Source organism: Castor canadensis, chromosome 17, assembly GCF_047511655.1.
Source record: "Castor canadensis chromosome 17, mCasCan1.hap1v2, whole genome shotgun sequence".
Lineage (NCBI taxonomy): Eukaryota > Metazoa > Chordata > Mammalia > Rodentia > Castoridae > Castor > Castor canadensis.
The window spans coordinates 45,653,048-45,667,998 of NC_133402.1; the positions used below are offsets into that span (position 1 = coordinate 45,653,048).

The window sequence follows — 14,951 nt, forward strand, 5'->3', positions numbered from 1 at the left end:
AAATGCGGAGGCCGGGCAAGGGGGCGGCACCCGCGCTGGCGTCGGCGTCCGACCGGAGCGCCAAATTTAAATTGGCGGCCATCTTGCGGGAGCCGAATCCCCGCGCGCGGCGCGACTGGGAGGCGAGGGTGTTTGCTGTGTGGGTCTCGCGTGCGGGGCTGAGGGCGCTATGGCGTCAGGCTGCAAAGGTAAGTCGGGAGCCACGGCTTCGTGACCCCGTCGCCGTCCCCGAGTGCAGGCGTCAAAGGACGGCTCCCCGTCGGGTTCTCCACTAGGGTGCCTGGCAGGAGCTGTCCGAGCAGCGCGGAGGCTCGGAACGTCTCCGTCCCCCCACAGACAAGATGCGGGGACAGCTCCCATCCCTCTTTCTGGGCTTTGGGCGCTTGCTCCGAGCCTGGGTCAGTTCGGATGCTGGGGGTGAGCCATGAGCCGGGTCGAGATCCCCGATCCTAGAGTTTGGTCTTGAGTGATTTCCCCGGTCCCCGTGGACGGCCTCTTCCCACCTCGGTGTCGCTCTGGGTATCCTGGCCCGAGGGTCGCCCGCGCGCTGACCACCTCCTTCATGCTTCCACGTTTCTGACTTTGTAGACAAGGGAAAGATTTATGTCCGGAAGAACACTTCCTGTTTTGGAGAGCATGTCCTCAGATAAGGCAGTTTTAAAGCCCGTTGCAGCGCTGTCTTTACAGCACACCGCCCCAGTGAATGCCTCAAAGGCGAAGAGTACTTAGTACAGAACCCTATGTATACTGTTTTTTCCCCTGTGCACACGTACCTACGATAACGTTTAATTTATAAATTAGGCATGGTAAGACATTAACAATAACTAATTAAAAAGTAGAACAATTTTTACAATATACTGTAGTCATAGTTAGGTGAATGTGCCTTTCTCAAAATATCTTTTTGTACTCATCCTTCCTTTTGTAATGTGAAGTGATAGATACACTGTCTACCCATTGAGATGAAGTGAGATAACAAGGATGACTTGAACTCAAGCACTGTGATACTAATGCTGTTGAGTGACTCTTGGAAGGGTAGCATATAGAGTGTGGATACATGCTGGGCTGGAGGGAGCAGGATGGCATGAGATTTCATCATGCTACTCAGAACAGCACTCAGTTTAAAAATTTAGGAGTCGGGCATGGTGACTTACGTCTGTAATCCTAGATACTTGGGAAGTGGAGATGGGATGGTGCCCCTGTCATCCCTTGCTATGTGGGGAAGCACAAATAGGATTGTGGTCCAGACTAGCCCAAAGCATAAAGCCAGACCCTATCTCAAAAATAACCAAAGCAAAAGGGTTGGTGGTGTGGCTCAAATTGGTACAATGCTTGCCTAGGAAGTGCGAGGCCCCAAGTTCAAATCCCAGTACTGCCAAAACAAAACAAAACACCAACAACTAACAAAAACCTTATGAATTATTTACTTCTGGATTTTCCATTTAATACTGTTTATACCTGATAAACCATGGGAAGAGAAATGGCAGATAAGGGACGCTTGCTGTACACTCACAATCCATTTTCACCTCAAGGAGACCCATCTAGTTATCTCCCCACCACACACCTTTCTCTTTCCCCCAAGGAGAGCCTTGTCGTTTTTTGTTTTTCATAAACTCTTTAGTTTTCTCTAATTCCTTAATCATTTGCTATTCCCGTGTGTATACCACTTTTTACGTTGCCTAAACCACTAAGGAGTGTTGGAGTTGGGTTTGTTTTTTGTTTGTTTGTTTGTTTGTGTTTTGTTTTTTTTTTCCAGTACTGGGGTTAAACTCAGGGCCTATACCTTGAGCCACTCCACCAACCCTTTTTTGTGATGGGCTTTTTTGAGATAGGATCTGGTGAACTATTTTCCTGGGCTGGTTTCAAACCACAAGCTTTCTGATCTCTGCTGTCTGAGTAGCTGCGATTACAAGAATGAGTCACTGGTGCCTGGCTGAGTATTGTTTTTTAAGGCTGACAATGAGCTGATTCAATGGGATTTCAGGGAATGAAATGAGGAGAGGACTGTGTTAGATGCTTGAGGAAACTGAACTTTTGACATTTGAAATTTCCAACAATGTTAATGATTCTGTCATTCTGTCAATTGTAATTTTTTTTTCCTTGTGGTAGCAGAGTTTGAACTTAGGGCCTCCAGCTTACTAGGCAGGCTTGCTACCATTTGAACCACACACCCTGCCCTTTTTTGCTTTAGTTAATTTTTTGGATAGGATCTCACATTTTTTACCCCAGGGTCTGGACAGCGATCTACCTCTGCTTTCCTTGTAGCTGGAGTAGTAAGTGGCACCACCACTCCCATCTTATTTTGTTGAGATAGGGTCTAGCTGACTTTTTGCCTAGGCTGGCCTCTCACCGTGATCCTCCTGAGTAGCTGGGATTACAGGAATGAGCCATTGCACTCAGCCTGTAATTGTTTTTTGATAAGTTGTTTATTAACCTTTTAGGTCAGTCACACTATTATCTGAACACCTCATTAGATTCTTTCTCCATCTAAAATAGTCCTTTTCTTTTCCTCCAGTATTTCCAGTATTCAGGGGTATGAGCACACAAATTGGTACAATATTGGACAGAAATGTCCATCCTGCTTTCTGCCCAACTATAGTATTTGTTTTTGTTTCCACCTTAAACCAAGTTCAATAAATCTGGACTCAAGTCTTTGACATAATTAGAGCATCTGCCTATAGCTGCTTATTTAATGGGAAGTGATATTCCTATGTGACTATGATAGGGCTCTGTTCTGCTTAGTAACTGAACTTGAGAACATTTCTAAAAGTGATGGGAGTAAGAGTATTCAGAGATCCCCTTTACGATGGTGGGGACACTGAAGGGAACTTTCTCACTCCTTTAACTTTGGTTGGCACTCCAGGTAAAGTGCTACTTTCATTCCCAGCAGTACAGAGGCCTCAAGCATGAAGTGGGAACACATGTGACTTTCACTCGTGTACCCAGGAAGGCTGTCTCTAGTGACAGCCTGTCTCTGTTGGCATCATGGGTTACTGACTGAAATTGGAAAAATGAGAAAGTGAAATATAACTCTTAAGAAATTGATTAAGTTTAAGCTTCCCTTTCTGAACTTAATCATGCTTAGTCAAATGATAGGTGTGTATTAATCAAGGCTGCAGAGTAGATTAACTTGATGGTATTTTTAAAGCAGGAAGACTTAAAATTTACTACTTTCATAAGGTACAGCTCTGTGTAGTAAAGAAGAAAGTAAGAGTACTGTTCAACAAATTTTTATAAGAATTCTCTCATGTAATCCCCACACAGATCAAGAACTAGAGCTGTTCCTATACCCTGGAAAGTTCCCTGTGACATTTCCTAGTCAGTAACTACACCAGGCACAACCATTACTGTGATGTTTTTTATTAATTTTGCCTATTCTGGAACCTCATGTAAATGGTACTACATAGTCTTTTTTGTTGTCTCTGTTGTCGTCTTTTACTGGACATTTTGTTGTAGGTAGCAACTGATAATACTTTTTCATTGCTATGTGTATTCTGTTATGCAAGTGTGTCACAGTTTGTTTATTCTCCTGTCAGTGGACACTAGAGAGTCTAGATTTGGCTATTATGAATAAAACTGCTGTGAATAGTTTTTAACATATTTTAGGCAGATACATAGAGAACCTCAAAGTTGAAAGAATTTTTTTTTTTTTTGGTGGTGCTGGGGATCAAACCCAGAGCCTCATGCATATCATGCAAGTGCAGTACCACTGAGCTACACCCCCAGTCCATTGAAAAGAATTTTACAGTGAATGTCTACAAAGGACTTCCTTTTAGTATCAAAATCTTTTTTTCTTTCTTTTTTTTTTTTTTTGTGGCACTGGGGTTTGAACTCAGGGCTTCACATTTGCAAAGCAGGTGCTCTACCACTTGAGTCACACCTGTAGACTTCAATGCCAAAATTTTATGACTGCCATAATGATAAACTTCTATATTCCTTTTAACCTTTGATCAAGAGGCAGCATCATGAGGTGATTAAGGGTAGAAGTTATGACTCTAGAATGCTGGTGTTCAAATCCTATCACCGTGTGTGTGTATGTGTGTATGTGCGTGTGTGTGTGCGTGGGTGGGTGTTACTAGGAATTAAACCCAGGGCCTTGCACATGCTAGGCAAGTGCTTTGCCACTTGAGCCATACCCCAGTCCAAATCTTAGTACTTCTCAGTGACATGTCCTCAGGTCTCAATTAGGAATCATGGCAGAGCTGCCCTTTATAAAAAGTAAACATTTTGGTTTTTTGTAAATAAGGAATCTTAATTTACAAAAAAGTATCCAGGTGCATATTGGTATCTGATTCCTTATGGAGATCTCTGTAGAGATCAAGAACTCATGCTCTCCATTAGTCTGTCTTCTCCAGTTTTATGCTATGGATTCTGGCTGCCTTGACTTAACTCTGAACTATTTCCCCTCAACTCAGCCACATCACCAAGCTCTAACTGGACTTTTCTGCCCACCCTATGGCTAGAAACTGCAGGTGATAAGCTGCTGGTGACAGTGATCCCAGGGCTCACTGCCTTTGTTTCCCTTCTCTCAGGATCCCTGTACTGTGCTTCTGTTGTCCAGTGTCTGAGAACTTGTTGCATATATTTGGTTTGGTTTCCTAGTTACTAAAGGCAGGTGAGTAAATCCAGTCCTTGTTACTCCATCTGGCTGAAAGTTTGTAAGGCTACACTCTAGGTGTAAGGATAAACCAAACACACCCAGAGTTCAGCTTTCCTAAAATGAAAAGCTGTCCTATGGTATCCTAGACCTTCTCACTTGATTTTATTTTTGTTCAAGGTACAGAAAGACTGTTTCTTTATTTTCAACTCTTGGCAGGGGGGATTGTGTAGAGCAGGTGTTGGGGCAGTCTAGTCTATTTCCTGGTTCTCAAACATTGATTTGTTTGAGGGTACAGTTTTTTGGTTTTTTTTTTTTTTTTACTATGAGCAGAATAGAAAGTAAGTCCTTACAGTTGTTCTAGTATTCATTCAGAGATATTTATTGGATTTTTACCATGTATTGTACTGTTCTAAGTAGTGCTTTATAGTCTATATGGAAAAGAAAGAATAAACAAATTAACATATATTATGATGGCAATAATGATAGGTTCTCTGAAGCTAAATCGTGCTGAGAAGGAGAGTTGGAGTTTTAAATGTGTGAGTGGGTATACATCATAATTTGGCCCTCTGTGTCTTTGGGTTCCACATCCACTGGTTCATGGATAGAACATATTCAGGAAAAATAAATTGTGTCTGAATATGAACAGACTTTGTTCTTGTCATAATTCTCTAAGCAATACAGTATAACTGTTTACACAGCATTTACATTGTATTAGGTATAAGTAATCTAGAGATGATTTAAATAATACAAGAGGATGGGTGTGGGTTATATAGAACACTACACCATTTTATATAGGGGACCTGAGCATCCACAGATTTTGGTATCTGGTATCCTGGAATCAATCCCCTGCAGATACCAGTGGATGACCAATTATGCTGTTATGTAGTGGGCGGTCATACCTTACATTTGAGTAAATACCTGAAGAAATTGAGGGAGCATTCTAGGCAGAAATCACAGCAAGTACAAAGGAACCGAGGTGTGTGGCATGTTCATGGAATAGCAGGAGTCCAGTTTGGCAGGAGTGGAGTAAGGTGAAGAGTGTAGTAGGAAATGAGTTGTGGAGGTGGGTGGCAGAGGAAGTGATGGTGCGCTTAGAATGTGCTGGGTCACTTAGGCCATTATAAAGACTTTCCTTTCTGCTCTGAATAAGATGGAAAGTCACTGCACGGTTTATTTTGTTTTGTTCTGTTGAGACAGAGTCTTACTATGTATGTAGTTCAGACTGGCTCAAACTCACATTCCTACCTCAGCCTCTCAAGTGTTAGGCACTGCAAGGTTTTGATTAGAAGAGTGATTTGCTGTGACACACACGTAATTTTACTAACTTTTTATTTAAACTTACAGCAAAACACTAGAGTAGTCCAAGGAACATGGGTAATCCTTTACCTATATTAACCACTTTATATTTTGCTACATTTCCTTTAAAATACATATTTTTATATTATACTTAGGTATTGTGTATTATTTAATATTTATTCACTGATTCTCCCTCCAGTCCCTTCTGCGTGCATACCTATTTTTATGACTTATTTGAGAATAGAATAGGGACACCTTATACCTTTACCACTAAATACTTCAGTGTGTAATTTTTAAGAACAAGCACATTCTCCTACCTAGTCGCTGCAGTTATAAAAATCAAGAAATTTCACACTGATATAATTCCACTGTTTAATCCCTGACCCATATTCTACATTTGTCAAAGGTGCCCAAAGTGTGTTTTTTATTGGTATCTTTCCCAAACTCAGACCTAATATTGGATCTCTTATTGTATTTAATATTGATGTCTAACCTTTTCTTTCTTTTTTTTTTGGCTATATTGGGGTTTGAACTCAGGGTTCACGTTTGCTAGGCAGGTGCACCTCCAGTCCTTTTTACTCTGGTTATTTTTGAGATAAGGTCTCTCTTTTTGCCCAGACTGACCTGGAACCGAAATCCTTCTGATCTCAACCTCCCTAGTAACTTGGAATGACAGGTGCACACCACAGTGCCCACCTATTGGTTAAGTTGGGGGTCTAGCTAACTTTTTGCCCCACTGGCCGTAAACCTCAATCCTCCTGATCTCAGCCTCTCAGGTAGCTAAGATTATAGTTGTTAGCCACCAATGCCCAGCTTGTATTGCTTTTGTATATTTAATTAATATCTGCTTTAATCTTTATTATTTTCCTTCTGGATGCTTTAGACTCATTCATGTTTCTTTATTCATTGTCCTTTAAGATGGAAATTAGGTTACTGATCTAAAATCTTTCTTTTTTTCTTACTACAGGCATTTATAGCTGTGACTTTCCCTGTGAGCTCTAGCTGCATCCTGTGTTTGTCTTGTGTCCTCATTTTCCTTTTGCTCAAATTATTTTGTGAGCTCTCTTTTGACTTCTAGTTACTTAGGAGTATGTTGCTTAATTTCCACATACTTGTGAGTTTCCCCCAGTTTTTTCCTGCTATTGATTTCAAATTTCATTCCATTGTCATTAGAGAATATTACATTTTTCCATCCTCTTAAATTTATTGTGCTTTGCTCTATGGCCCAGTATATTATGGTCTGCTCAGAGAATATTCTTTGTACACTTGAGAAGAAATGTATATCCTTTTGCTGGATGGAGTGTTCTATAGATGTTTGTTAGGTCTTCTTGGTTCATAGTGTTGTTCAGGGCTTCCATTTTGTTGTTGATCTGTCTAGTTCTCTTCATTATTCAAAGAGCTATATTAACGTCTCCAGTTATTGTTGAGTTATCTGTTTTCCCCTTCATTTCTGTCAGTTTTTGCTTAATGTATTTTGATGCTGTTATTAGGTGAATATATTTATATTTGTGTTATCTTTCTGACGAATTGACTTTTATTTTATTTATTTATTTATTTATTTGAGGTACTGGGGTTTGAACTCAGGGCCTTCACCTTGAGCCACTCCACCAGCCCTATTTTTGTGAAGGGTTTTTCTAGATAAGGTCTTGCAGAACTGTTTGCTTAGGTTGGCTTCAAACTGCGATCCTCCTGATCTCTGCCTCCTGAGTAGCTACGATTACAGGTGTGAGCACAGGTGCCCAGCAACTTTTATTTTTTTTAAATGTCCTTCTTTACCTCTAATAACATTTGCTTTTTTTTTTCTTTTAAAGAACATTTTGATACTAGGATAGCCACCCCAGCTTTCTTGTTGTTGCTGTGTGCATGATAGACCTTTTCCCATTGGTTTACTTTTGATCTGTTTTTGTCTTTGAATCTGAAGTGTATTTCCTATAGACAATACAGTAGACCCTTGGTGTCTGTGGGTGTGTGGCTCTAAGGATACCTTTATTTAGGAGAACCTGTGAGTACTCAGGATGAGTCGAGCTCAGCGCTGTTCTGCAGGTGCTTGATTCATTTTCCCACAGTGTTGCCCAACTTCCTTTGAAGACATGCTGCTTTTCAACAAATCCAAAATTTTCACTATCACTTAAATTAAGCACATTCACTTTTACCTGCTTTTGGGGCACCATTTGCTTTTGGAGTGGCGTATTTTCACAAAATTAAAGGGGAAAAATAGCAGATCGTGAAATGATTGAAACACAGCTAATGATAATGGCGGACTGACTGTGAACTTCTCTGTATCAGCTGAGCTATATAATCTGTGCATGGGAATTTAAAATTTTTGTTTTTGAAATTTCTTCTGGTTTTTTAAAATTACTTTTTGATTGCACTTGATTGAAATCACATGCATTAAATCTGTGAATGAGGCAGGTTCACTGTATATAGTTGGAGAAATTTTTTTTTGAGAAATTTTTTAATCTGATAATCACTGCCTTTTGATTGGTTCGTTTAAGGCATGTTCATGCTGTTATTGATAATTATTGATATAGTGGGATTTGCATCTATCATTTTATATTTTGTTTGCTATGTGTCTCATTTTTTGTGTTCCTCTTTCCTCTTTTGTTATTTGGGGGTTTTCTTTGGTTGAGGAGACGGGGTCTCATTGCCTAGGCTGACCTCAAATCCCTTTGCTCAAGCAGTCCTTTCCCTTACATTGCTGTAATTATTGCTGTACTGGCTTTAGTCGTTTGTTAGCTCAATGCAGCTTTCCTACTCAGCTCCTTTGTGCTGTTTTTAACAATTGTACTTTCTGTATGTGATAGACTCAGTGATACACATATCACTTTATACAGTTGTTTTTTTAAATCATTAAGAAAGGAAAACATGCACTTCTACTTTCTTGTATAATTACATAATCAATTCTGCTCTGTACTCTTTGAGCTTTCATGTGGATTTGGATTATCACTTGGAATTGTTTTTAACCTGAAGAAGGTGGGTCAGCTAGCAAAAAATTCTGTTTTCCTACTGCCTTCTGGAACCCATTGTTTCTACTAAGAAGTAAGCTTAATTGTCTGTATAATTGGGGTTCCTTGTAAGTAATGACACTTTTTTTCTTGCCGCTTTCAAGATTTTTCATGTCTTTGACTCTCAATATATTTGCAATGATGTGTCTGTTTTTGCTATCTTTTTGTGTTTATCCTGTTTGGAGTTACTGAGATTCCTGAGTGTGAAGGTTGTTAGGTTTTTTTGGCGGGGGAGGTGGTATCTTTGTGTGTGTGTGTGTGTGTGTGTGTGTGTGTGTAATGGGGTTTGAACTCAGGGCTTTACACTTGGCTAGGCAGGTGCTCTACCACTTGAGCCACTCTGCTGGCCCAGTTATTGGTTTTTGATGAATTTTGGCTATTAGTTCTTTGAAAGTTTTTCCACTCCTTTCTCACCTCTCCTTCTGGTACACTCATCATCTGTTTGTTGGTGTGCTTACAGGTGTCCCCCATCTCTCTGAGGATTACTTCACTTTTCCTTACTCTTTTTCTCTGTTCTTTGGCTAGCATAGTCTTCAAGCTTGCTTTTTCATTCTCCTGCATGTTCAAATCTACTGTTGAATACCTATTGTAAATTTTTCTTTCAGTTATTATACTTACAGTATGCCACTAGGATCTTTCTTTTTCCCCTATTGATTTGATGTGACAGTGTAACCACACCTTCCTTAATTCTTTGCTTATTATTATTTTTGTCTGTGGACATTATAAATGGCTACTTTGAAGTTCTTTCCCGATAAGCCTATCTCATAGGCAGTTTGTGTTTTCTAGTTTATGGGTCAACTTTCCTGTTTCTTTGCATGTCTTATAGTTTTTTGTAATAAACTTGACATCTTTAATGTATCTTAAGAACTCTGGGTACTAGTCCTCCCAGTCTTTGGAGTTTTTTGTTGTTATTTGCTTGTTTATTTATTTAGCAATTGGCTGGATTATTTCATCAAAGTCTTTTTTTCCTTCCACAATGTTATGCATTTGATGATGCTTCTCTGGGAACACAGCTATGGGCATACCTCTGAGATGACAGTTGTTCTGGTAGGGTTCTCTTTCCCTGACCACATCTAGCTGTTAAATTCCAGTAATTGTCAGGTGATTGCTGTACTATTTTTAACAATGCCCTGGGCATCAATTACCCTACAAACTAAATTCTTGTTCATTTGAAGGAGTAGATTCTGAGGTATTTGTTTAATATTCTCACCCCAATTTAGCTGCTCCTAGCAATTTTATTTCCCATTCTCTATGTAACAGTTCTGTTAGTTAGCTGGTGTTTTGAATCTCTTTCTAGTTATCTTTCACTACAGCCTCTACAGATTTTGCAAGTGATACTAGGTTTTGAAGGTGAAGTCACCTTTGAGAAGAGATGAGGAGCTGTTTATGGTCCCATTCTTCCTCTAGGCCAAAGTTCAGCCTGGGGAATAGAACTGTGGATGGGGATAATGGCATTCCTGTCTCTGAATGATACTCTTCTTCTGGTGCTGTGCATAGGTGTGTTACGGGGGTGGGGGCGGGGGGGGGGTTGCATTTCCAGACTTTGCTTTCCCATTCTGGACCATTGCTTCAGGAGTTAGGACAAGAGTGATCAGGATCCCAGTATTCTCAATATGTTGTGTCCAAGGTACAGCCTGTAGTCCACCAATGGGGCTGAGTAGAAGAAGGGAGCCCCCCATTTCAACACACTGGGCTTAGGACTTAGTTACAGCAACAGGTAGCTAATGGAGGATGGAATGAGAAACTGACATCCTGCTACTGCTGAAAAGGAGGCCCTCCAACTGGTTGCTGCAGGGAAAGGATCCCTGTTCTTGGCTGCTGCAGTCTGGAATGGAGTCTCTACTTTGATTCAAATAACACAGATCATTTTCCTTACAAAAATTTTCATAGTTGTTTTTTTTTTAATTTGAGTGTGTGTGTGTGTGTGTGTGTGTGTGGTACTGGGGATCATACCCAGGGCCTCACACATGCTTGGCAAGTACTCTACCACTTATGAGCCACACCAGCTCTTCATAGATTTTCTTTGTTTACTGTTTGCCTTTAGGAACATTTGCAGAGGATTTTTTTTCCCATCTTACCTATTTCACTAGGTTGTGGGTCAGTGGAGTTCATCACACTGTCATGACAGAAGTTGATCTCTGACTTACTTTTTTAAGAGTCATTCCGCCTGGTTAGTTGATAATGGTTGGGAGTAGTACGGTGAGTGAAGCAGGGAAATTTGTAATAACCCACATAAGGGATGTTGTTGGCTTGAATCTACAATGAATTTGTCAAGATGATGTAGGATTGCACACATGTTTCGAAGTTAGAGTGAAGATTTGATGACAAATTGGAATGAAGAGTGAGAAAGAATGGGGTTAGGTATGACTATGCTTTTTTGGCTTGAGCAACTGGAAAGATGGAGTTGTCATTTGCTAAGATAAAGTAGCATACTTGGTGTGGTGGAAAGAGATCAGGAATTCAGTTTTGGATACATTAAATTGGAGACATTGTCCTCTGGTTATCCAGTTGGAGATACCAAGTAGACAATTAGATGTAAGAGCCTACGCTCAGAAAAGCAGTCCAGGGAGAAGGTTTAAATTTGGGAATCAACAATATATACTTAGAATTTAAAACCATGAAATGGGATATCATCACTGACATGGTGGGCTGGTATAGAATGGAGAAGAGGATTAAGACCTGGGCTCTGAAGCACCCCACTGTGAATGTGAGGAAACTGGAGGAGATTCAAGGATGCTAGCAACTGAGGAACATGCTAGAGAACAAGGAGATTTCCATAGTGCAAGTGCAATTGTAATCACCTTCAGTGCTTTCTTTTTAATTTTTTTGCTTTTTTTGCGGTACTGTGGCTTAACTCAGGGCCTATACCTTGAGGCTCTCCACCAGCCCTTTTTAAGATGAGTTTCTTTTTTTTTTTTTTTTCATTTTTCTTTTATTATTCATATGTGCATACAAGGTTTGGTTCATTTCTCCCCCCTGCCCCCACCCCCTCCCTTACCACCCACTCCGCCTCCTCCCTCTCCCCCCCCCTCAATACCCAGCAGAAACTATTTTGCCCTTATTTCTAATTTTGTTGTAGAGAGAGTATAAGCAATAATAGGAAGGAACAAAGGTTTTTGCTGGTTGAGATAAGGATAGCTATACAGGGCATTGACTCACATTGATTTCCTGTGCGTGGGTGTTACCTTCTAGGTTAATTCTTTTTGATCTAACCTTTTCTCTAGTACCTGTTCCCCTTTTCCTATTGGCCTCAGTTGCTTTAAGGTATCTGCTTTAGTTTCTCTGCGTTAAGGGCAACAAATGCTAGGTAGTTTTTTAGGTGTCTTACCTATCCTCTCCCCTCCCTTGTGTGCTCTCGCTTTTATCATGTGCTCATAGTCCAATCCTCTTGTTGTGTTTGCCCTTGATCTAATGTCCACATATGAGGGAGAACATACGATTTTTGGTTTTTTGAGCCAGGCTAACCTCACTCAGAATGATGTTCTCCAATTCCATCCATTTACCAGCGAATGATAACATTTCGTTCTTCTTCATGGCTGCATAAAATTCCATTGTGTATAGATACCACATTTTCTTAATCCATTCGTCAGTGCCGGGGCATCTTGTCTGTTTCCATAACTTGGCTATTGTGAATAGTGCCGCAATAAACATGGATGTGCAGGTGCCTCTGGAGTAACAGTCTTTTGGGTATATCCCCAAGAGTGGTATTGCTGGATCAAATGGTAGATCGATGTCCAGCTTTTTAAGTAGCCTCCAAATTTTTTTCCAGAGTGGTTGTACTAGTCTACATTCCCACCAACAGTGTAAGAGGGTTCCTTTTTCCCCGCATCCTCGCCAACACCTGTTGTTGGTGGTGTTGCTGATGATGGCTATTCTAACAGGGGTGAGGTGGAATCTTAGCGTGGTTTTAATTTGCATTTCCTTTATTGCTAGAGATGGTGAGCATTTTTTCATGTGTTTTCTGGCCATTTGAATTTCTTCTTTTGAGAAAGTTCTGTTTAGTTCACGTGCCCATTTCTTTATTGGTTCATTAGTTTTGGGAGAATTTAGTTTTTTAAGTTCCCTGTATATTCTGGTTATCAGTCCTTTGTCTGATGTATAGTTGGCAAATATTTTCTCCCACTCTGTGGTGTTCTCTTCAGTTTAGAGAACATTTCTTTTGATGAACAGAAGCTTTTTAGTTTTATGAGGTCCCATTTATCTATGCTATTAAAGATGAGTTTTTTTAAGATGGGATCTCACAAACTATTTGCTTGGGTTGACTTTGAACTGCAATCCTCCTGATCTCTGCCTCCTGAGTAAATAGGATTACAGGTATGAGCCACGGCGATAGATAATGATGTGTTATCTTTTTTTTTTTTTTGCCCAGCTGAGTTACGCAATGCTACAGGTTCACAGCCTAACCAGCCAAGGTAAGAAAAAGTCTTGGTGTTGAGCCCCAAAGAATTAGCAATCTTCCTTTCTTCCTTCCTTCCTTCCTTCCTTCCTTCCTTCCTTCCTCCCTCTCTCCCTTCCTTCCTCCCTCCCTCCCTTCCTCCTTCCCTCCCTCTCTTCCTCCTTCCCTCCCCCCTCCCTTCCTCCCTCCCTCCTCTTCCCCCCTACCTCTATTTGTCTCTCCCTCCTTTTGTTTCTTTTTTTCCTTCTCTTCCTTCCCCTTTCCTTTCTTGGCAGTACTGGGGTTTGAACTTAGGTCCTCACTCTTGCAAGCACTGTACCACATAACCCTTACTCACAGCCTTTTTCACTTTAGTTTGTTTTTCAGATAGGGTTTTGAGCTTTTGCCCTGTCTATCCTTGGACCACAATTCTTCTTCCTCTGCCTCCTGGCTAGTTGGGATCACAGGCATGTGCCACTACATATGGCTGTGCAGTATTTTTAAAGCTATTTAGTATAATAAGGGGTACTTGTTTCAATATTTAGCTTATTCTCAACCAGCTGGAAGTATGGGAAAATCACTTGCCCTGTAAATTCCCAGGCTAAAGTATAGGATGAATTACATAATTTTCTTTTGGAATGAGTTATTTTATTATTGCTAGTAAGAGGGAAATTGGAGACAAGCAGTGTTTGGTGCTTATTGGAATAAACTCCTTTTGAGTTTATTTTCAATAAAGGCTTGTGAATGTACCTATCAGGAAGCAAATCAGTAAAGGGTAGGGGTCGTGTGACAAAAATGTAGTAAATTTAAGTGGGGTAGGTCAGGCACTTGTTAGGGAAACTCATTATATAAGTGTTACAGGCAACATGAGACTCCTTTTACAGTTTTCTCTAGTGAACTTAGCTGTTACTTTTTTTTTTTTTTTTTTTTTAAATCTTTAGTAATGAAGGTGATGCCATCAAAGTTTTTGTACGAATTCGTCCGCCTGCAGAGGGTGCTAGATCAGCTGATGGAGAACAGAACTTGTGTTTATCTGTGCTCTCCTCTACCACTCTCCGGCTGCACTCTAACCCTGAACCCAAGACATTCATGTTTGATTATGTTTCGGACATGGACACCACTCAGGTAAAGATGATTGGAAACTTAAGTTTTCACTTGGATGAGTAAGGCTTGTTATTTGTAAGTATTTAATTTTGGGTTATTTTAGTTGGTAGATTTCAGGTTAAGGAAGCATGTGCACTCATTAATATTTCAAATCTAATTTTATTAGAGAGTTTTCTTCTTAGTTAGTGCTCTACCACTTGAGTCACACCCCTAGCCCTAGTTTTCTTTATTCATCAAACTTTGTACCAGAATGACACAAGGCTGCTTTACTTTCCTTTTCCACTCAGTAATAGAGGTGGAGCTGTACTTTTCAGAGCTACTTAAATGATTGACAAGTATACTTGATGGTCTCGTTAAAGGATTCAGGATTATTATGATGTCAATAACTGCTTTTCTAATTGAATTAAGATCTAATCAGCACTATCCAGTAGAACTTTCTGCAGTGATGGAAATGTTTTATATCTGAGCTATTACAGTAACTTCTAGCCACATGGCTATTCAAGTTCAATTAAAATTAAACTTAAATTCGATGCCTCAGCTACATTAGTCACATGTGACTCTTGAGCTTTTGAAT

At 40.2% G+C, this 14,951-nt stretch overlaps 1 protein-coding gene across 2 annotated transcripts in view; it reads left to right on the forward strand.

The window, feature by feature from the left end:
- Positions 1-29: 29 nt before the first annotated feature.
- The window catches only part of Kif15 (kinesin family member 15), a 68,440-nt gene continuing 53,518 nt past the window's right edge, over positions 30-14,951 (forward strand). The window contains exons 1-3 of one of the 2 annotated variants that reach the window (XR_012443269.1): positions 30-188; positions 13,268-13,310; positions 14,215-14,398. Coding sequence is in view for 1 of the 2 variants with exons in the window: in XM_074060204.1 (XP_073916305.1) it covers positions 170-188; positions 13,268-13,310; positions 14,215-14,398 (246 nt within the window). In the remaining variant the exon portion in view is untranslated. The remainder of the gene's footprint in view (positions 189-13,267; positions 13,311-14,214; positions 14,399-14,951) is intronic. The other variant, XM_074060204.1, reaches the window with a different exon arrangement.